Source organism: Trichoderma breve, chromosome 4, assembly GCF_028502605.1.
Source record: "Trichoderma breve strain T069 chromosome 4, whole genome shotgun sequence".
Classification (NCBI taxonomy): domain Eukaryota; kingdom Fungi; phylum Ascomycota; class Sordariomycetes; order Hypocreales; family Hypocreaceae; genus Trichoderma; species Trichoderma breve.
This window is the reverse complement of record NC_079235.1, coordinates 1,533,470-1,553,078: the sequence shown is the minus strand read 5'-3', so window position 1 is coordinate 1,553,078 and position 19,609 is coordinate 1,533,470. Positions and strand designations below refer to the sequence as shown.

The 19,609-nt window shown below is 51.3% G+C and overlaps 6 protein-coding genes across 6 annotated transcripts; 2 read left to right on the top strand and 4 right to left on the bottom strand.

Annotated features, from left to right (window-relative positions):
• Positions 1 to 364: 364 nt before the first annotated feature.
• T069G_06779 (stress responsive a/B barrel domain-containing protein) lies at positions 365 to 856 on the bottom strand (the record flags this gene model as incomplete). Its single annotated transcript, XM_056173989.1, has 2 exons — positions 365 to 598; positions 752 to 856. 2 exons carry the CDS (start codon positions 854 to 856, stop codon positions 365 to 367), a joined length of 339 nt encoding a protein of 112 aa, XP_056027568.1.
• Positions 857 to 2,682: 1,826 nt separating this feature from the next.
• Positions 2,683 to 3,986, top strand: T069G_06778 (uncharacterized protein; the record flags this gene model as incomplete). Its single annotated transcript, XM_056173988.1, has 2 exons — positions 2,683 to 3,719; positions 3,803 to 3,986. 2 exons carry the CDS (start codon positions 2,683 to 2,685, stop codon positions 3,984 to 3,986), a joined length of 1,221 nt encoding a protein of 406 aa, XP_056027567.1.
• A 1,249-nt stretch (positions 3,987 to 5,235) lies between these two features.
• Positions 5,236 to 6,139, bottom strand: T069G_06777 (mpv17 / PMP22 family domain-containing protein; the record flags this gene model as incomplete). Its single annotated transcript, XM_056173987.1, has 3 exons — positions 5,236 to 5,707; positions 5,860 to 5,939; positions 6,041 to 6,139. The coding sequence occupies 3 exons, from the start codon at positions 6,137 to 6,139 to the stop codon at positions 5,236 to 5,238; spliced, it is 651 nt and encodes a 216-aa protein (XP_056027566.1).
• A 904-nt stretch (positions 6,140 to 7,043) lies between these two features.
• On the bottom strand, positions 7,044 to 8,233 carry T069G_06776 (YIF1 domain-containing protein; the record flags this gene model as incomplete). Its single annotated transcript, XM_056173986.1, has 4 exons — positions 7,044 to 7,205; positions 7,269 to 7,594; positions 7,666 to 7,867; positions 7,961 to 8,233. 4 exons carry the CDS (start codon positions 8,231 to 8,233, stop codon positions 7,044 to 7,046), a joined length of 963 nt encoding a protein of 320 aa, XP_056027565.1.
• A 1,075-nt stretch (positions 8,234 to 9,308) lies between these two features.
• On the top strand, positions 9,309 to 11,517 carry T069G_06775 (SRP54-type protein, GTPase domain-containing protein; the record flags this gene model as incomplete). Its single annotated transcript, XM_056173985.1, has 4 exons — positions 9,309 to 9,542; positions 9,620 to 10,583; positions 10,673 to 11,199; positions 11,272 to 11,517. The coding sequence occupies 4 exons, from the start codon at positions 9,309 to 9,311 to the stop codon at positions 11,515 to 11,517; spliced, it is 1,971 nt and encodes a 656-aa protein (XP_056027564.1).
• A 1,019-nt stretch (positions 11,518 to 12,536) lies between these two features.
• T069G_06774 (uncharacterized protein) lies at positions 12,537 to 19,571 on the bottom strand (the record flags this gene model as incomplete). Its single annotated transcript, XM_056173984.1, has 4 exons — positions 12,537 to 13,751; positions 13,812 to 18,079; positions 18,193 to 19,492; positions 19,554 to 19,571. The coding sequence occupies 4 exons, from the start codon at positions 19,569 to 19,571 to the stop codon at positions 12,537 to 12,539; spliced, it is 6,801 nt and encodes a 2,266-aa protein (XP_056027563.1).
• Between the last annotated feature and the right edge of the window lie 38 nt (positions 19,572 to 19,609).

The following is a 19,609-nucleotide window of genomic DNA, read 5'->3' as shown; positions in this document are numbered from 1 at the left end:
GCTGGCCGCTGGTTAGATCTAGATGTCGGAATCAACATGATGTAATGATGGTGTTGCGTGGGGGCTGTGGTAGCGTTAGTCTTGCAATTCATTGCACCTCGCGCAGCAAATTCCAAAGATGCCAAGATGAGGCACATGCAATAACTACCTGATTGATTAGTATAACAGCCATTCTAATCACTATGGAGTCATGCTTATTCCGTCACAGTAAAGTTATTTTTTTGTGTTGAGTTTACTTTATTTTATTTTTATTTTTTTTGTCTTCTTCTAAAGGCGGGCGTCTATTTTCATCTCAATGCAAGCGCTTACTTGCATCGAACATTTTTGTCCCGGACTCCATCAGATCAGAGAGGAACGGCTTTTTTCAGGGCGCGACACCTCCGACGACCTGGGGCTTGAAGTAGACGGTCATGATGCCCTCGACACCAAGAGTCATGGCCACCTTCTTGAGGGCCTGGTGGGCGACACACTCCTCGTCGTAGTACTTCATGTCCTCGAGGCTGGCAAACTCGGACTTTGAGACGAAGGTGAAGCCCTGGGAGCGCTGGTCGGGCTCGGCGGGGCCAGCGGCTATGGAGAGGATGTAAGGCTGGCCGTCCTGGAATTATACACAAGTCAGGTCAGCTTTTTGAGAATCTCCCCTGGAGTCAAAGAGTGAGGGGCATTTTCATGAGGGGCTGGATTTGATGTGATCACTGCGCCCAAAGTATGTAGCTTCATATTTAATAAGGGAAAGAAGAGCTCAATTCACCTTTCGGTTGTTCTCCTTGAGGGTCTTGTACTCCTCGATGAGCTTCTTCTGGCTCTCCTCGCTGGGGAGCTTGAACATGGTGATTCGGTGGACGCGGTCTGCCATTTTGACGGATGCTGAGGAAAAGAATCTGAGGGCGGCGGGGTACTGAATTGATGGGCGCGGGGCAAATTGCTTGGAGTTGAGAGCCAGAGGCCGAAGCACACGGGAGGTCATGGGAGACTATATATAATAAGCCGAGGGAAGTGAAGAAGGAGGAGAGAAGCGGAATCGGCTCCGCAGGCCAACAAAAAAAAGGGACCCAACAGCAACAGCTAGAGAGCTGAGGTGAGCTCTAGCTAAACTATGATGGTAGTTTGTCTGGAACGGGGAATTACTGTTGCCCCGCGGCTTGGATCGGGAATGGCAGATTACCGTAGTTCGGTCCATGGAAAAAAAGCGGCGGCGTGGGGATGAGAATTCCGTGGATGGATTCATCCGTTGATTAATCAGGATTCTGACATAACTGTCTACATCCTTATATATGGCATCATGGGATCTGTGATTAGTGTTTCGTCAGAATAAGCACGCAGTTGATACCTCGGGATTTGTGTCGTGATCTGTATTAAGTGGGAAATAAGCGGCGCGGAAATGTGAACCGCCCTAGAAAGCGATCGGTGGGTCAAAGGCTGTTGAGAAATCCTGGATATCAGCATCATCAAAAGATAGATCAAATATGCCGAAACAATCTAGACGGCAGCGTATGATTGGATAATGTATTTTCTTCCGCATTCCTTTTGCCGCATCTGGGAGTTGTTAATGACAAGGGGCCTTGTTCTTTTCGGGCCAGCGCTTTACCTGATTGTGTTTTACTGGAGGTGTTGATGCCTTACTACTTGATATGGCGAGTAGGAACAGTTGATAGAACACAGAGATGTAAATTATACCTAGATGAATCCACGGTATATACAAAGGAGAGAGAGAAGCCATTCGTGAGAGGAGGATTTTAGATAAGGCACCTAGTAGGTAGATGCCCATGAACACTCTAAGCTTTTTCTCCTATTAGGCCAAACACAGCATCTATATCAACTATACAGGATACGAAAGTTGCTGAGATGCACTATAGACCAATTGAATTACGATATCGCAATGATTTGAATTCTTGCCGTAAAATGAAAATAGCCGGTGGCAGATTATGCTCTGATATTTGTACGAAAGTGCCGTGCACGGAAGAGTCCAGCGCAACCAAGCCCCCCCTTCCTCGTCCGTAGTAATAAATATCACCTCCATCCTCTCCATCTTTAATACAATTTCAAGCTCTCTTTTTCCATCTATAATCATCATTCGTTCATATTTTACACCCACGCATCTTTGGCCAGATACACGCCTCTACTTCTATCGTTGTCCCCGAGTGTTCGCGTTGCCCCTGACAGCCATCATTTGCCAGCTGGTTACTGATTTTGCATCTCCTCGTCCGTCCGTCCATTTTCCTCATTGGATATAAAACGTTTTTGACAGCTGGCCGCCAGTCTCTACCAGTACCTTGTTTTTATTTGTGCCCAGCACGCGTTGAGGTTGACCGTGTTACTGATCTGCCAGCTGGTGGTTTTCCAGTCCCCGTTGCCCCGTGTATTTGTTTTCTTCTGACGCGTTCCCTTGCTTTCTTTCCTCTTCTTCCTTCCATCTTCACCCACCTTCAACCGAGTCTTGTTCGATCAACAACGCTCTCTCTCAAGCATCATCACTACCATCACTCACTTAGCAATCACTCAATACCAGCGAGAAGATCCCTATCAATCTATCAGCATCAAACAACCCCCCTTCGTGAGCAAGTTATCTTCTTCTCCCTGCATCTCTACTGTTTCAAATTCTAGCCTCTGCCATCATGCCTACAGTGTGAACTCTCGCTGACACTCTAGACTTTGGAACAGCCTTAGCATCTTGCTCTCAAGATGGATCTCAGCGCTAGCTACCGCCTTGGCTATATGCGGGATTGCATCTACCGTTGCTACAATGTTGCCGAAGAAGACTCCCAGTCGAAGAACCCTATACTTCATCACTGGGAGATGACTTCTCCGGGTTACAACTACCATTTCTGCGCGGTTCATCGTGTCTATCACTGCATGGCTACCACCTCCCGAGTTGACCAGCCATGCTGTGGCGAGTGTGCCCCTGCATACTACAGCCACGTCCCCCAGGTGACCTGGGTCCGAGAAAATGACTATCATTTCTCGTTCTACAGCGTCCCTCCCGACTTCCTGCGACTGATGACGGGTGGTGTTGTCCAAGGGGATGCTCGTGGCCCGTCCGTCCGACTCGCCACCATCTTCCCGCTTCCCAGCGACGTGCCAGAGCATGGCTCGGCGCTCGAAGCAGTCCCTCGACACGACGCCACGTATCGAGAGCTCGGTTCTAACTTGATGGCTCATCGACGCCACCCCGGCTTGTTCCTCATGAGGTTTGTCGACTACGACGGACTGCCTGGTTGGTTGCTCTGTGGTCGTGGCATGACTCAGGACTCGTTTGCGCACCTTGCCGAGGCCGAGCATACTGGTGACAATGTCATGAAGTCTGCTCGGCTCTGGGCTTGCCAGCAGCTGGGATGTACCATGCCTCAGGATGTCCGCTGGATCCTCTGGTCTATTTACATGCTTGCCAGCAAGGCTCTTACCAACCCTCGCCCTACCGACCAAGAATTCTGGATGTGGCGCAGCTGGCTCTGGTGCTGGTATACCAAGGCTAACGAGCTCGCGGCATACTACCAGATGGACATTTCCAGCCCGGATGAAGATTGGTTCAGCAGACCCCCATCCGACGTCCACCCCTGTAACGGCATGGCTGAGAGTCATGTCTCTGCCGCACAGCGCGATACTTCTATGCCGTCCGACAACGACGACATTATGGACCAGTCATTTGTGGCCTCTGATAGCAATGGCGAAGATGATGCCTCCAAGGACGCTGCTTCCAATGTGTCTGGATCTGCTACCAAGTAAGTCGCCACTGTTATTACCGCCGTCAATGTCTTTTGTTGTACCTGTAGACAAGCAGAGACTAACATTAAACTTCTTTTAGCCAAAATCACTCAGAATCTCCCGGTGCCGATTCGTGGTCTACCGAGTCGTCCTCCACTTCGTCTTCTGAAACGCCTTCTTCTGAGGCTATCGCCCGCGAGCCAACCTTTTCCATGACTGGACTCGCTACCACTCTGGCTTCTATCGACGAGGATGAGGATTCTGAAGCCGATACCGATCAGTAGGTAGTGGTTGAGGAAGATTTATCCTTCGCTGTCTACAAAAGACACCGAAGAAGATAGTCCCGGCGATGATCCAATCCTCTCACTTGGAAAGCGGGAGACTATTTTGTGGTGTGGTCCATGTTATTCTACCGTTCATTTTTCTGTTTCACTTCTTTCGTTTGGTCGCCATGAAAAGTTTTTCTCCTTGCTCGACTTCAGGATGGAGAAGCAATTGTTATTTGTCTTGCTTGCAAATTCCGGTCACGATAAGCTACTAAAAATCTTGGTTTCGTCTACTGCCATTTTGTTGCTTTTGCCTACAAGTCACATCCAGGGTCAAGGGAACTTTGGAAAGAGGACTTGAGCAAAGCAACTTTACAAAGCAAAAACGACCACAAAAAAAATCTGGGTTGATTCGGTCTTCGGTCTTCGTTCTTGTTTTGCTGCATATTCCGGTCAAGGGTCACAAAAAGTTATTGTTCTTGTTTGCTCCCGTTTTCTTGCTGTTCAGTACGGTCATTGTCAACGGAAAGGGAAAAGTACGGCTCGGTCTGCTATCGTTTTGTTGTTTTCAAAAGAAAAGAAAACCAAGGGAAAAAAAGGAAAAAAGCAAAAAGAAAAAAAAAAACAGATCATGTTTGGTTCTGTCCTCTTTGCGGCAGATTACGGTTAGGGTCGGCGACATGGGAAAAGTTCTGCTTGGTCTACTGCTATTTTGTGGTTTCTTGCCTTGCTACAATTTGCAATCAGGGGTAAAGAAATAGTCTGGTTTGATCTGCTTTTGGTTCTTCTTTCTACCCCTTTTGGTTTCTTCATTGGAATTCTACACTTTGGGGAGAAACACATCCAAGCGACATCTAGTACACATTCTTTGTATCTTGTTTGCTCTGAGCTGAGGTCATAGCACTGATGGCTGTTGGAATGGCACGATGGTTGGAAAACCTTGGGAGTTGGCATGGAAGCGAGAGAGGATAGCTAAGCTTAGGGGTAGCGCTGGTCTGCCAGCGATGTTTGAGTCAATTGAATGAGTTATGTAAATGCTGATCTAGTGCCCGTGATGATGTTGTAGATGTGGGAGGGAGACAGGATGAAATGCTATTCCTTTCTATCTTTGCACTGTTTTTACTCTAGTAGGTGTCTACTCTATCAGAGTCTATCTATCTAATGGCATGAACGAAGCTCGTTTGACCCAGCCTTGACTAATCAAGCTACTCAAACCCCCATCTCTACTCCCAAATATCACATCAAGACTTCATCTCTCTCACTCCTCTCAGTTCCCCATGGCCAACGAGATATACACCCCCCACGCAACTCCCGCCAACGCACCAACCAAGTTCCTCCCCTGCACAGACTTGACAAGCGTAAAGTTGACGAGCGACACCGCGGGCCAGAGCTTCGCAGCAGCAAACATGAGGGCCCAAAACTCAGCCTTTGACGCAGCCCAGACTCTTGCAAAGTCGACGCGGTTAAAGTCGACGGCGCCGGCGCTGGACCAGTATTTTGCGGCGGAGGGCAAGTTGGTGATGCGCGGGGCGTGGACCATTGCTTGGCGCAGGGAGTGGGTGAAGGTGCTGAAGAGGAGTGTGTTGAGGGCAGCGCCGATGGTTTGGTCGAGGAGGAATTTGAGGACGGTGTTTGTGAGGGAGAGAGGAGGAGGCTGTGATGATGGGGATTTTTTCTTGGAGTCTGAGGGGGGTTTGGGGGAGGGGTGTGCGGGAAATGTTGACTCGAGAAAGTCTTGCCTGTTGGAGGGGGTTAGTCGAGATGTTATCATGTTATATGATGTTTATGATATGTTCTGAGGGTATTATTTGGAGTTTTTTTTTGTGGTTGAGATGACGAGGAATAAAAGATGGTGAGGGTGATGGGAGGATGCAAGATGGATGGAACTTACCACAGAAAGTTTGGCGGCGTGCTCACGACGGCGAAGAGGACATATTGGAACACGGGCACCCAGTCTATTGTCACGGCTTCCTATCGGTCATGCTTCGCATCAGTTGACTGTTGTCTTTTCATATAAATTCAATAAAAAGGGCAGACGGCAGATATCATCATGCCTGTGGATTGTTACTCACGTTGTTCCGGTATGCGGTGATGGCCTGCGCGAGGATATTGGACAAGGCTGCCAGGAGGGAAGATTGCAGCGTTGCCTGGATGATAGGTGACGGTGCCATGGTTAGACGATGCTGTTGCAGATGTACGACTTATAATGAATATATGTGCGTGTATAAATACAAGATGTTTATATCGAACAAGAAGCGAAGAAACGGAAGAGAGGGAGAGAATATGGATGGTGTTGGCTTTTGAGTCGAAGATTTGAGAAGTTCGAGGCAGGATTAGAATATTATAAAAACCGACGGATGGAGCAATCCTGCGCAATCTAACAGCCACTGACTAACGTTAAGGTAGCACTAGCGATAACAGTGTGTTGCGTTCCACCAGGGCTACGGAACTCCATTGAAGCCTAAACCAGCGGTTTTATAAGCAGCAATTCGTGATGACAAGCTGTTCATTATAGCTGACAGCACGTGCAAAAGAGAGCCGTGGCATGTCGTGATCAGTGCGACCTCTAATACAACGGCATCTTCCAAGCATGTCATTTCATTTCACATAAGAACACCTGTCATTACGGACAGTGTAGATTGCTTTCTTTTGTGTCTTCTGTCGCTTTTCTGCCTCAGCTGATTATATCTCGGAAACGTGGCCCCTTCCAGCAAACACCCGCGTGATTCCCTCTTCTCCTCTCCCCTCCTCGTCTCTTCCTGGATGAACCAAGGCTTCTTCTTCTTTTCAATCGAGAAAGCATCAAGCGTCGTCTGGTGAATAATTAAGTGGAACAAGTCTAACCCCCGCAGTGGAGCGGAAACCCTCAAAACGCCGCCGATAGCGCCAGCCTCACGCCTCAATGCCGGTCCATACCATATATGCACATCACAGCTTGACCTCTTTATTCCGTGTCTAACGCCTTTCGTGATATCCTATGGCGTCCTTTCTTCTTCTTTCATAGATGCAAAAGCCAAGGCCCCTGTTTGACGCCTCATTTCTGGTTTTATTTCTCTTTCCCCCATCAAATCAGTTTCAAGGCCTAGTGAGAAGCCACATAAAGAATAGCTGGACGAGGTAGGAATAGAAGAAAAGGAACTGTGTCCTCTGGTTTCGCTTCACCCTGGTGTCGGTTTGCATAGGTCCTCCGGAGTTTGTGGCTGTTTCAGGTAAAAGAACGTATTTCAGGGATCGCATCTAAACACCACGTCAGTTAGTATTGCCCATATCAAGTAGATGAAAACCGATGTAGTAGCATACCAAGAAAAGGGAGTTGGCCAAGAAAGTATAGATAAAGACCAACCAACCGACCCAGCCTCCGGTGCCCTTGCCGCCGTTGACAATCTCGGCAATGGCAATGGTAACAATGATGCCAACAAACTTGTAGCCAGAGTAGGCAATCAGATCAAGTAGCTGGGACTGGCTGGAGATGCTCAGGAGGTAGCATCCCACCTTCAACGCGATGATTTCGAAAATGACAACGCCAAGCGCGATTGTTGCTGTGTATCCGAGAAGCTCAGGGTTAAACTTGCCCCTTACACCGGCGACCAAAGTAGATAGAAGAATATACGTAACCAATGCCATGACTACATCGAGAATGTTCATGTTAGCTATCGTTCCCTTGCATATGACTCGCAATTCGATGCGCGCAACCGACCTGGGATGTACATATCGGGGCTGTTGATGTCGTCTCGCGGCGGCAGATAGCGCAGCTCCTGGCCATTTGCTCCAACGGCCTGTTTACGGGACCAAGGCTTGTGCCTCCAGGGGAACAGGACCAGGAAGAGCTTGTTGACGACGTAGAAGTTGGAGACATTGAAGTAGTACTTGAGCGCGGAAACATTGACGTAGCGGCCGATCTTTGAAGCAGAGTATCTAGGTTAGCTGGATGGGAACAAGAAACGCCTCCGACCAAGTAAACAGAGGCGGAGACAGGGGTATGATAGACACACGTTCTGTTCCACATATTCCTGGCCGTGCTTGAAGGCCGTCTGGCCAAACTGCGCCGCCACCTGGGCCGTGGGATCGTTCATGAACTGGCCGTATGCGCCAAAGGCATTGCCCATGTTGCCGCCCTGCTGCTGCTGGTACGGATTCCCGCCATAGCCGAGCTGCTGCGACTGCGCGGACCCCGGAGGCGGAGGCGGTGATCGGAGCTGGGGAACCGTGGAAAAGTGCTGCGGCACCGGGTGGTGCAACGGAGGGGACTGCGCCGCCCGATGCATGTTTTGGAGCTGAAAAGAAAAGGCAGAAGACGAGAGAAGGAAATGCTTTTTTCAGCTCGGAGGGGAGGGCGCGTCGAGACGGGGAAGGCTGTTGGTGAGAGCCTGGCTGTGGCAGGGAGAGGTGAAGGTGAAGATGGCGATGTTCGAGATGCCAGGTTTGAATTGAACTGAAATGTGGTTGACTTGGCTGCTGCAGCGTCATACATGCACCTGCTGGAGGCGCTGAGCTCGATGCGCGCATTGGGGGCGTTGCAGGGGGCGAGTACTTTCGAGTACATGCAGCCACGCGCGGAACCCTGCTCGGCCCAGGTACAAGCCCCGTACCGGGTACTAGAGCCGCCCCGGGCCTCTTGAGTGCTATAACGTGGCCTCTAGGGAGTTGTAGGGCCCTTTTTACACTATTTCACCAGCCCATTGACACGTGATCCGGCTTCTGTCAATCCGCGTCGGCAGCCATCAATCGCTAGAGCAAAATCCCATCGCGTACTCGTACTCCGGAATCCGATATGGATTGTAATTGTGGTTGCAATTGTGGCATTGCAAAGAGGCCAGATTCAGCTCGGAGACGCCTCGGCTACCGATGGAGTTAATTGACAAGCGGTGGAAATGCGCGGGAGGGTGTGCCGTCTCCAGAGCTGAAGAACCAACTGCCTCGCCTTGATTGATTGTGCCTTGCATCTTGCTATCGTATCGTATCTGTACTTTGTCGCCACCTCACAACTGCTAGCGCAAAGTGGTCTCTCGACTTGCGCCTCGACCTGACTGCCTCTCTCTTCACCTCTGTCTCCTCTCTGCAAAGACGGTGTGAGATTTTTAAAATCTCAGTTATAATACATAATTACCATCGCTTTGCATCTTGATTTTGCCAGGGTCGAGACGTCTTTGCTGGCCTCTTCTCGTTGCTTTGCACTTCTACCAGCTTCCACTCCTTATCGTTTATCTGGATGACTACACCTACACCTTTTCCCTGAACTTTCCTTTCACCACTTCCACTCTCTTCCTCTCTTCACGCCTCTCCCCAGGTCGCAAACCCCGTCTCGAGCCTCCCGAATCGACAGCGACTCCCTAATTCAACATGTTGGATGCGTTCGAGGTTCTCACCACGTCCGGCGTGGTTCTCTGGTCCAGGACATATGCGCCCGTCAGCCCCTCCATCGTCAACAATTTCATTGCCGACACGTTTATCGAGGAAAAGACGGGCACCATTGCGCCCACCGATTCGCAGTCTGCGGCTACCAATCCAGCCTACAGAAGCGATCAGCACACTCTGAAATGGACCTTTGTCAAGGAATTGGGCTTAATCTTTGTGGTATGCGCATGATCTGGGCGGTGCAAGTACTGCTCTGCGTACATACGTCTGGTATACTAATCACTTTGCTACATCAGGTTGTCTACCGTTCTCTGCTGCACCTGTCTTGGGTTGATAAGCTTGTGGATAACATCAAAACCATCTTTGTCGAGCTATACGGCGAACAACTCACCAAGCCCCATACCACCCTCGTCGAATGCCACTCGTTTGGTGAATATTTCGACCAGCAGCTGAAAGAGCTAGACAAATCGAGTCATGTCGGATCTATAAGTCCTATAGACGAGGAATCCGCCTCCCATCCCGCAGCAGCAGGCTTGAAATACAGGGGCCATGCTGCCAATGGTACTGCTGCCCATGATACCACATCGGCCGATTCGACACCTATCCAAACACCCAACGCTTCACGTCCCTCGACTCCCGGCAACTTGGTTGTTGCCAAGGCTGGCCCTGTGGCCAAGATGTCCAGAAGAGCCCGCAAGGCCCACAACTCTGGTTCGGCGCCTGCGTCGTCTGGAGACGAGGCGTTGGCTTCAAGTCGACTGAAGAAGGGCGCCAAGGCGACGAAGAAGGGCCGCAAATGGAACGCCGATGGTTTCGCTGACGAGGAAGACGACGATGTACAGCTGGATTATTCCCGGCCTAGTCTCACAAGTGACTCGGAGGCCGAGGCAGTTGGGCGATCCAGCGCTCTTGATGCTGTTGAGTCGTCTACCTGGGGATCCACAAGCAAAGGCAAGTTCATTCTCAAGGACTTGGGAGACGAGGTGCACGACATCTTGGCCTCGGCCGAGGCTCAGAAAGCCGAGAAGGCTGCACGAGCAGACAACAAGACTGGTCTTTTGGGCTCTGGAGTCAATGCCATCAGTGGGCTGTTCCGAAATGTGGTGGGCGGCAAGACCTTGACCAAGGAGGATCTCGACAAGGCCATGAAGGGCATGGAAGATCACTTGCTGCGCAAAAACGTGGCGCGTGAAGCCGCCGTTCGCCTCTGCGAGGGTGTCGAAAAGGAGCTGGTCGGTGTCAAGACTGGAAACTTTGAAAGTGAGTGCAGATATTGCATTCCCCATCCCCCCTTTTTTTCTTCTTTTCACTTTGTCTCTGAGGAAAGGGTTACTAATTGCATGTCATAGGCATCAACGCCAAGATCCAGGCGGCAATGGAGTCGTCTCTCACCAAAATGCTCACTCCCACCTCATCCCTCGACCTTCTTCGCGAAATCGACTCCATCACCGCTCCGCCAGTCACCTCTCTGCGCAAAGCTCGGCCCTACGTCATCTCCATCGTCGGAGTCAACGGCGTCGGAAAGTCCACAAACTTATCCAAGATCTGCTTCTTCCTGCTGCAGAACAAATACAAGGTCCTCATCGCCGCCGGCGACACTTTTCGTTCGGGCGCCGTCGAGCAGCTCGCCGTGCATGTGCGAAACCTCAAGGAGCTCACGGCCCGAGAGGGAGGAAAAGTCGAGCTGTACCAGAAGGGATACGGCAAGGATGCTGCTGCCGTCGCCAAGGACGCTGTTAACCATGCGGCTCAGGAGGGCTACGACGTCGTTCTTATTGATACGGCTGGGCGCAGGCACAATGATCAGAGACTCATGTCTTCGCTGGAGAAGTTTGCCAAGTTTGCCCAGCCTGATAAGATTCTCATGGTTGGTGAGGTACGTTTGCGGATTCACATCTCCCCCTACACTTAATCGAGTATGTTGCTCATTTACTAACTATCGACCTAGGCTCTCGTTGGAACAGACTCTGTTGCCCAGGCACGCAACTTTAACGCAGCCTTTGGCTCTGATCGCGCCCTAGACGGCTTCATCATCTCCAAGTGCGACACCGTCGGTGACATGGTCGGTACCCTTGTCAGTCTGGTCCACGCGACGAACGTGCCTGTTGTGTTTGTGGGAGTTGGCCAGCATTACTCTGACCTAAGGAACTTTTCGGTCAAGTGGGCTGTAGGAAAGCTGCTGAGCAGCAATTAATATGTATAACAAAAAATCATGAGTAGACGACAAAGCCTTATTCCTAGTATTAGTAATTGGATATAATACGAGTTAATATGTACCACCACAATATCTTTGTTATCTTGTTCGCGTTCTCCATCTATCAAACGTCACATAACTAGCAACAAGCACACATGAAAACAGTAAAAATATGGTTCAAAAATCTCATTGCAAGCTTCATTTAGTCCATTAATACTATAAGTCTGCAGACTAGTTCCATACTATGCATCCGCTGCCGTTTCGGCTCCGACTATCCATTCCGTGCGTCCATGTCGTTTCAACCCCCTTTTTAAAGTCACAGTCACATTAATCACTAGGCAGCATGAAATGAGCGACCCGAAATTCATATCCATCCCTCCCACCATGCCGTATCAAAAAGAGAGAAAAGAAAGAAAAAGAAACAAGAAGTAGGAACAGAAAAAAAGGAGAAGAGAGAAAGAAAGAGAGAAAGAGAATCAAAAGCTCAACACGGCAAAAGGCCAGCGCCAGAGTTGTATAAAAGACGATCGAAAATGTAACAGTAATTGAGAAGAAATAATATGTACCAATATCAGCCGCCCAAAACACTTCCAATATAAACGTCTCTCTTTTTTTCATGTTTGTGAATTTGTTGGTGTCGTGTTATATATGTGTATACCAATCTGAGGGACAATCTTTTTTTTTTTTCTTTTTCTGTTTTCGTTTTTAGAATTTTGCGTGTATCTTCAACCATGTGAATATCAAACAAACAGCACAAAATCCAAAGGGGTATCTCTTCTAGGGTTGTGTGTAATCGCAGTCTGGTATTGATTTGGGGGATGAATCATCTCAAATGACAACGTGGGTAGTATATATCTCTTCTTCTCGAGTGAAAGAATCGCGGGCATAAGCGTTAAAAACAGGTTACAAAGGAAAAGTGATAAAATATAGAACAACTGTCAGGTTATGACAAAACATTGCTCGAGTCAGCCTCTGGCATTTCACGCCATCTTCTTCTCCGTCATCGCGGCACAGCAGGCTTAGTCCTCTTCAAAGAAGTCATGGTCGTCGAAATCCCCAGGCTGCGCGTCCTCATCATACACAGTTTGATGTACCATGGGAGGTGTCACTGGTTCAGCCGCCAACTCTAGACGTCGATGAGGGATGTCCTGAAAGTGCGATTTGTCAGATCGATGAGACACGTTGGACTCTCGGCGTGTTCGATCCTGAACGCTCTGGCCTGTAAATCGCCGTCCAGTACTGGAAAACGCGGTAGGCTGTAGGCGGCCGTCCGGGGTGGGAGACTGCCGAAGCGCCGTAGCTGGAGGTGTAAGAAGCCCGCTCATGATGCCGCCGTTCTGCATCGAGTCATTTCTGCTCTTAGAGGGAGTGGAATTGCCCGTAACAGCGGGCGAACTCAACACTCCTGAAAGGCCTCGAAAGCTAGACTGGCCACTCTTGCGCCAATTGCCCCAGGCAGCTGCGATAGGAGCAATGGTTTGCGCTACACGCGGTGTTGCGGCTTGGATTGTCTGAGCAATGTTGGGGAGGGTGATGGCTGAGCCACCATTCATGGCTCTCTCACGCTCTTGTTCCTCCATTTGCAAGTTGGCCTTGAGTCTGATAGCAGCATCCTTGACGGCAGCGCGGTCAAACCTATCTCCTGAGAGCGCCACAATAATATCTTGGAGATCTCCCTGTCTCACAGCAAGAAGCTCGCGCAACCAGCTAATCTCGTCGTCCCGCTTAGCGATCTTGGTCGCAGAGTCGGGATCAAGTTCAGCGACAGTCTGCTCAAGCTCCTCAATACGCTGTTCGCGAGCCTGCAACTGTTCTTGGAGAACCATGATGGATTCCCGGAGAGCTTGTGGGGAAATCTTTTCCGGCATTTCAACCCGCTCTGCTGGTTTCGCCATCGTGGGGCTCAAGAAAGAAGAGTCAACGCCAGCCGACTTCGCAGCTTGAGCTGCGGCGGCAGCGGCCTGCTTCGTAATCTCGAGCTTCTCCTCAAGATGAAGGATGCGGTCCTGGAGATGTTCGGTCTTGGACGTGGACAGACTGAGGCGCTCCAAGAGGTGTTGCTCTGTTCGCTGTCCATCCTCAACTGCGTTGTGGATTTGGCGTTCATAGCGAGTTTGGATGTCCTCCAGTTCGTTTTGATGTTTGCGCTTGAGTTCATCTAATTCGCTGGCATTGCTGGATTGAGCACCCTCGAGAAGCATCTCGTTCTGAGCCTTGGCAGTATCAATCTCAAGCTTGAGATTATCAAGCTCTGCGCGCAACTTAGCATTCTGCTCCTCATACTCTTCACGAACGACGTTGACCTGGTTATTGGCAGCGTCGAGCTCAGTCTGCAGAGACATGCGAGTTCTCTTGACTTCGCTAGCCCCTGACTCTCGAGCCTCTTCAAACTCGCGCTGGTATCGAGCAGAAGACTGGTGAAGCTTGGCATTTTCGGTGCGTAGCTCAGTAAGCATCTCCTCAAGGCGGTTGCACTCGTTGACAGCACGCATACCGGCCCGCTCATTATCTTGGAGTCGCTCCATTTCGACCTCGAGGCGTTCTCTGGTCTTAGATTCGGCCTGCAGCCGCGCTTCCAAGACATCTTGGCGTGCCAACATGGCCTGGTCTCTCTTGATGCGTCGCGCGTTTTCTTCGGCGACCTCGCGGGCGGCCTGGCCCATATCCTCTTGAAGAGCGAGGAACTTGGCACGCCACGACTCACGAAGTCGCTCGTTTTCTTCAAGCTGAGAAATGACGTTGTTGAGAGACTTGTGAAGGCGCTTGTTTTCATCCAAAGCATGGCCAAGCTCACCATTGCTGCGGCGTGCGGCCTCATCAGCCCGCTCAGTCTCCGCCCTCCAGGTGTTGTTGTCCTGGCGGACGTTGCGCAGATCGGCTTCGAGGACATTAATCCTGTTTGCCATTTCAGCTTGATGATGGGTCCAATTATCACGAGCAGCCTCCAACGTAGTCAGTTGCAAGGTAGTCTTGCTGCCAGAGTGCTCAAGTGACTTGATGACCTGCTCTCTTTCTTCCACCATTTCGCGAAGTCGAGCCTCTTCTTCAGAAGCGTTGCGGAATAGGCGCTGGATTTCGGATAGGTTATCCTCGGCAACACGTCTGTTCTTGACTTCCTGCTCGTTGGCGTCCTCTTGGGTCCTTAACCTCTCTTCGAGATCAGCAACACGTTGGTCGAATACACTGCGGTTGATAATTTCGATTTCCACCCGAGTCTCGGCGGACTGTAACTTTCGGTGGAGCTCAGCCGCTGCATCTTCTGCGGTTCTGCGCTCAGCAATCTCCCTTTCAAGCTTCTCTTGGTCTTGGCGGTGTCGCTCCTCCAGCTCTGCAGTCTTTGCCTGAAGTTCGAGAATCTGGGCAGCAAGCCCTTCATCGGGCTTAGCTTGGAGCATATTCTCAAACGGAGCAAGAGAAGTGCCATCATCACGAGGCGTAGGTCTGGCACTCGAAACTAACAGGTCCTTGATCTCATCAAGGGATCTCAGCAGCGTCACATCCTCATTAGCCTCCATGGTGGTGACCTGCTGGCTACGTTGCTGCGTAGCTAGAGCTTCGACGACAATCGAGCGAATCTGATCCAGTCTACGGTCTCTCTTGGGACTCGCTGAGCGACGAGGAAGTGGTTCTTCATCTTCGTCGTCAGCATCACTTTCTTGATACTCCATTGAGCCGCCACGGATGTCGCGTCGAGAAGAAGGAGCACGCTGGTCTTTGGATGAGAACGTTTGTTGGAGAGAGAGCAGGGCCTTCTCAAGAGGCTCGAGTCTAGATGCCAACAGGGTACCGACGACTTCATTGACGCGACCATCGAAGAATTGGGCGCGGTTCTGAAGCTTCGAGTGTTCGTCCTCAGAGAAGGCGCCTTCCCAATCGCTGACGGGCTCGCTGTCAAGTTCGCCATCCCCAAACGTGCTGCCACGCCTGACGACCTGGGCGCTCAAAGGCGGGTCTACAAATGGATCTTCCAGCTCGGTGGTCAGCATTGGGTGAGAGGCATTGTCCGGTACATCGTTGTACTGACGCGGAATAACGCTCCTTCCTTCACGTGCATGATCCGAAGGAATATGTAGCTCCTCAGACGAGTCATGGATCTCGACAGATGGCTGAGGATATTTGAATGTCTCAATGGACTTGTTAATGCCCTGAGAATGATCCATCTCCATTCGCTGCATGACTGCGTCAATCTCCTCAAATGTAGGCTCGTGCCTCTCACCGTTGGTGGTAGGCGTGGGATTCAAGGTGCTAACATCTTCTTGTACCATCTCAACTTCGGCATCATCTTGCTCAGCAGTAGGGGCGGGAGTCGGTTCTGCAAAGCGGGAAGCAGCCAAGCCAGACGGCTTAGGCAATGCAAAGCGAGACCCAGCAAGGCCCTTGGGAGTAAGTTTGCGTCTAGTATCCGGCAGTCGAGGATCTTCAGGAGCCGAGAGAACCTGAGGCTGTGTAGATTCAGAGAGTCCTTCTCCGTCGGAACGAGGCTCAGTTTCCTCGGGGAGAGACACAGGGGTAGCCACTGACAAAAGCCTAGGCGTATGTTCAAATGACGATGTCCACTTCGCAGACACTTCAGCTGGTGAAGTCTCAGAGGGCGCAGCAGTGGTAACTTGGGTGTCAATCTGGTCAACGGATGACATGGAAGTGTCGGCGGGCAACACAGCCTCTCCATCAACCGAGCCTTCCCCAGCAATGCTTCGTGACTCCTTAACCGATGACTCCACCATTGCAGTCTCTTCTTCTTCCCCTTCTTCCTCTTCCTCCTCCTCTTCTTCTTCCTCGATCAAGTCCTCAGCAGAATCGTCTGGTTGATCAGCAAAGAGAGGCACGTCATCAGAATCAGACAGATTGGCACTCCTAGCCCTCTTGACTCTAGAGATGTCGCCAACACGTCCGTCAGGGTCTCTCACGTCGCCATCATATGCCGCCGACGGGTCGGCAGACGTAACGCTAGAGGGCCTCAAGATAGGAACGGCTTTAGACTTCTTAGTGATGTAATCATCAGGGGCAATGTTGAGATTGTTGATGTTAAAGATAGAATCAGTCCGCCTCGGGAAACCTTTGTTGTTGGACTCGACAGGAGCTGGGGCCGAGTTGTTTTGGGACTGAAAAGGTGTGAAGGCGGGGGCATCAGGTCGGAACTTGGGCCCAGATGAGGAAAAGCTGAATTCGCTCTGCCCAGGAGCAAATGCTGGAGCATTGACGTTGATCTTGCTCGCCGGAGGCTGTTGTGGCGGGACTCCAAATGGAGTCTGATCCATGTCTTCGGGGGGAGCAGCATGGAAGACTGCAGGCTGGAAGCTGCTGGCAGAGAAGTTGAAAAGGCCAGGAGTAAAAGTGTTGGTGGGGTTGAACTTGAACTCTGGCGCTTCCACATTGAATTTAGACAAGGATGACTTGCTATCTTGAGCTGAATGCTGGCCACCGCCGTTGGCGAGTGACACAGCGTCCTGCCAGGGGTTGCTTGAAGCAGACATATTCTTCTGGTGTTGGCTAAAGGCCGCAGCGAAATCAATGTCTTGTATCGGGGTGCCGAGGTTGCTAGGGTTGGTTTGAATTTCCTCGTAAGCTTCGTCAACACGCTGGGTCTCGGGAATGTCGTTCAATGGTGGGAATCCGCTCTGGTTGATATCCTCAGAAGAATCGTTGTCCCGATAGAAATTTTGCGTAAGAGAGTGTCCGCGGCTGTGAGGCCGTGGATGATGCAAGACGAGAGGCTTGCTTGGCTCGTTGGCGAAATGCTCAACCTGGGCAAAGCCACCGGCGGAGGGCTGATGAGCATGTGCAGGCACAAAGGGCTGGTGGTTGATGGACTCCGCTCTGGTCTGAGGATTATAGTCTTCGTGCTCCAACTCATTACGCAATTGTTCTTCCAGGTGATACTCTGCATCGTCAATCTCAGCCTGCAACTGATCGGCATTGCGCTGTGTAGGCTCTGGAGTCTTTGAAGGGCTCTTGGCCAATTGTTCTTCTTCCTCCTCATCCTCCCTAACATCTTGAAGGCGAGGTGACGCTCTAGCATATTGCTGCGGCAGGTATTGCAGCGATTGATGTCTCTGATGCAGGTTGAACGCCGGGCTTCCAGCCTGGTTGAACCCATCAATACCGTAAGGAGATTGGGGAGAAATCATGCCATTGAGGCTCATGATCGACGGTGAGTCGAGAGGGCTTAGGCCTTGCAAGACACCAGCCTGGTTTTGCCATCCTTGAGGTGGCTGTTGGAAAGGAGAGTTGTTGGCAGGGAATGAGATGGACTGTCGTGTACCAAACTTGCCATGCACGCCAAAAGGAACTGGTGAAGCGCCCGTTGGCAAGCCAGGGCTCTGTGCGGCTGCAGCGCCGGGGATGAAAGGAGACGGAAACGGGAAGCCGGGTATCGCGTGATTGCTGGATGCTGAAGACGTCGGAATTGGAGGAGAGAAGGGAAGCGGAGGATATTGAGCCGATGGCATGCGAGACGGCTGTGAGGATATTGAGGGCGCAGCATCGGGTTCATCGCCGCCAAATGAGACGCCAAGGGCTCTAAGCTTGGCTTCTTGCAACTCATTGACGTAGTTCTTCCAAGCTATAAGTAAGTGGTGGTGTTAGTCATCAGCAACCTCCAACATGAAAAGGATAAGAAAATGAAAAGATAAACTCAAGGCCGTCAGACCAAAAGAAAAAAAAAATGAAACTCACCATTCAAGTCTGGCAAGACTACAGTGAAATCCCGGTCGTGACGCTCTTGCGCCAAATCCTCAAGACTCGGCCAGAGCTCTCTGCTTTGGGACTCGCCCACAATGTGTTCCTCGGCCGGTAAGTCGAAACCGTCTACATTGTATCCAAGTTCCGTCCATGAATCAAACATGCGTTCAATCTCATCTTGTCGAAGTGGGAGCGGCGGCTGTCCCGGGCGACCACGCTCGTCATCTCGCGGGATGAGGATCGTGATGGTCTTGCCCTTCCATGGTACCTTCTTCTTGATTCGGGGTGCCATGATAGGCGGTTCCCTAGGCAAAGGTTTATCTGCGACTTTGATGGCAGGCATGGTGAAATGCTCAGCCTCAGCGGGCGCCATGTCGCTGCGGTACTCTGGGATAGGTAGGGCTACAACTGAACCCGTCTCGGTGGCGGCCGAGCTTGCCATTTCGTCGTCGATATCTGCTTGAGTGGGGTCGCCGGCCTTGAGAGTCTCGATGCTAGAGATGGCGCGGGGATATCGAGAGGTGGATCGAGACTTTGCTCTATATCGGCCGGAAGGCGTCGGTGTTCGAGGATCTCGACGGCGGTAATACTCGGTTTCTGAGCCGCTCAGTGAAGAGTGCTCACTGCTGTCTCCGTCGCTGAACCAGAGTCGAGCTTCGGTATTCTGGTCTACGCCGGCGGTGTGGGTGCGGATCCAGCCCTCGGTGAGTCCCCTGTTCCTACGCCTGGCCCTCTGCACAAGAACGGCGGCAGCGGCACTGGTAGGTAAGAGCGACGGAGCCGGTGCTGGTGTTTGCGGTCGTCCCCCTACGAGAAGAGGCGGCGGGCGCAAGAAAGGAGTGTTGATGTCCAAGGAGTGGATGGGGAAGCTCTCGGACCCCTCGCTCTCGGACTCGTCGCTGGCGTAGCTCTGAGTCTGGCGACGGAGGTTGAGGTCGCTGCGCAGGTAGGGAGAGCCCCAGCTGGCGGTGCCAAACTGCTCGTCGTCAGAAGCGAGGTTGTCGTCGCTATCGTCCTGGTCGTCGTCGTCGACCTGGAAATCGTGAAGATCAAAAGCAGGTGCCCTCAAGATTGCCGAAGCCCGTTCGGATAGCTTGGGGGCGGGAAGCAGAGGGAAAACGGGAGACGATCCGAGGTCGTCGTCTTCGTCGTCGGCCGTAGAGGCAGTCGACAAGGCTGGAGACGTGGGCGTTCTTGATCCCCCGCTGGAGTCTCCGAGGCCGTCCTGCGCAGGTGCAGCAGGAGGAAGAGGGATTGTCGACGACGGAGTTGGAGACGACGTCGTAGCGAAGTTCTATACGGGGACAAAAGAAAAACAGAAGACGAGAATTAGCTACTCTGCACTTTTAAGGCACATGGCGGTGTTGCTGCATAGGAAGCGGGCCCCCATGCCGTGTCGGATTGGAGATGT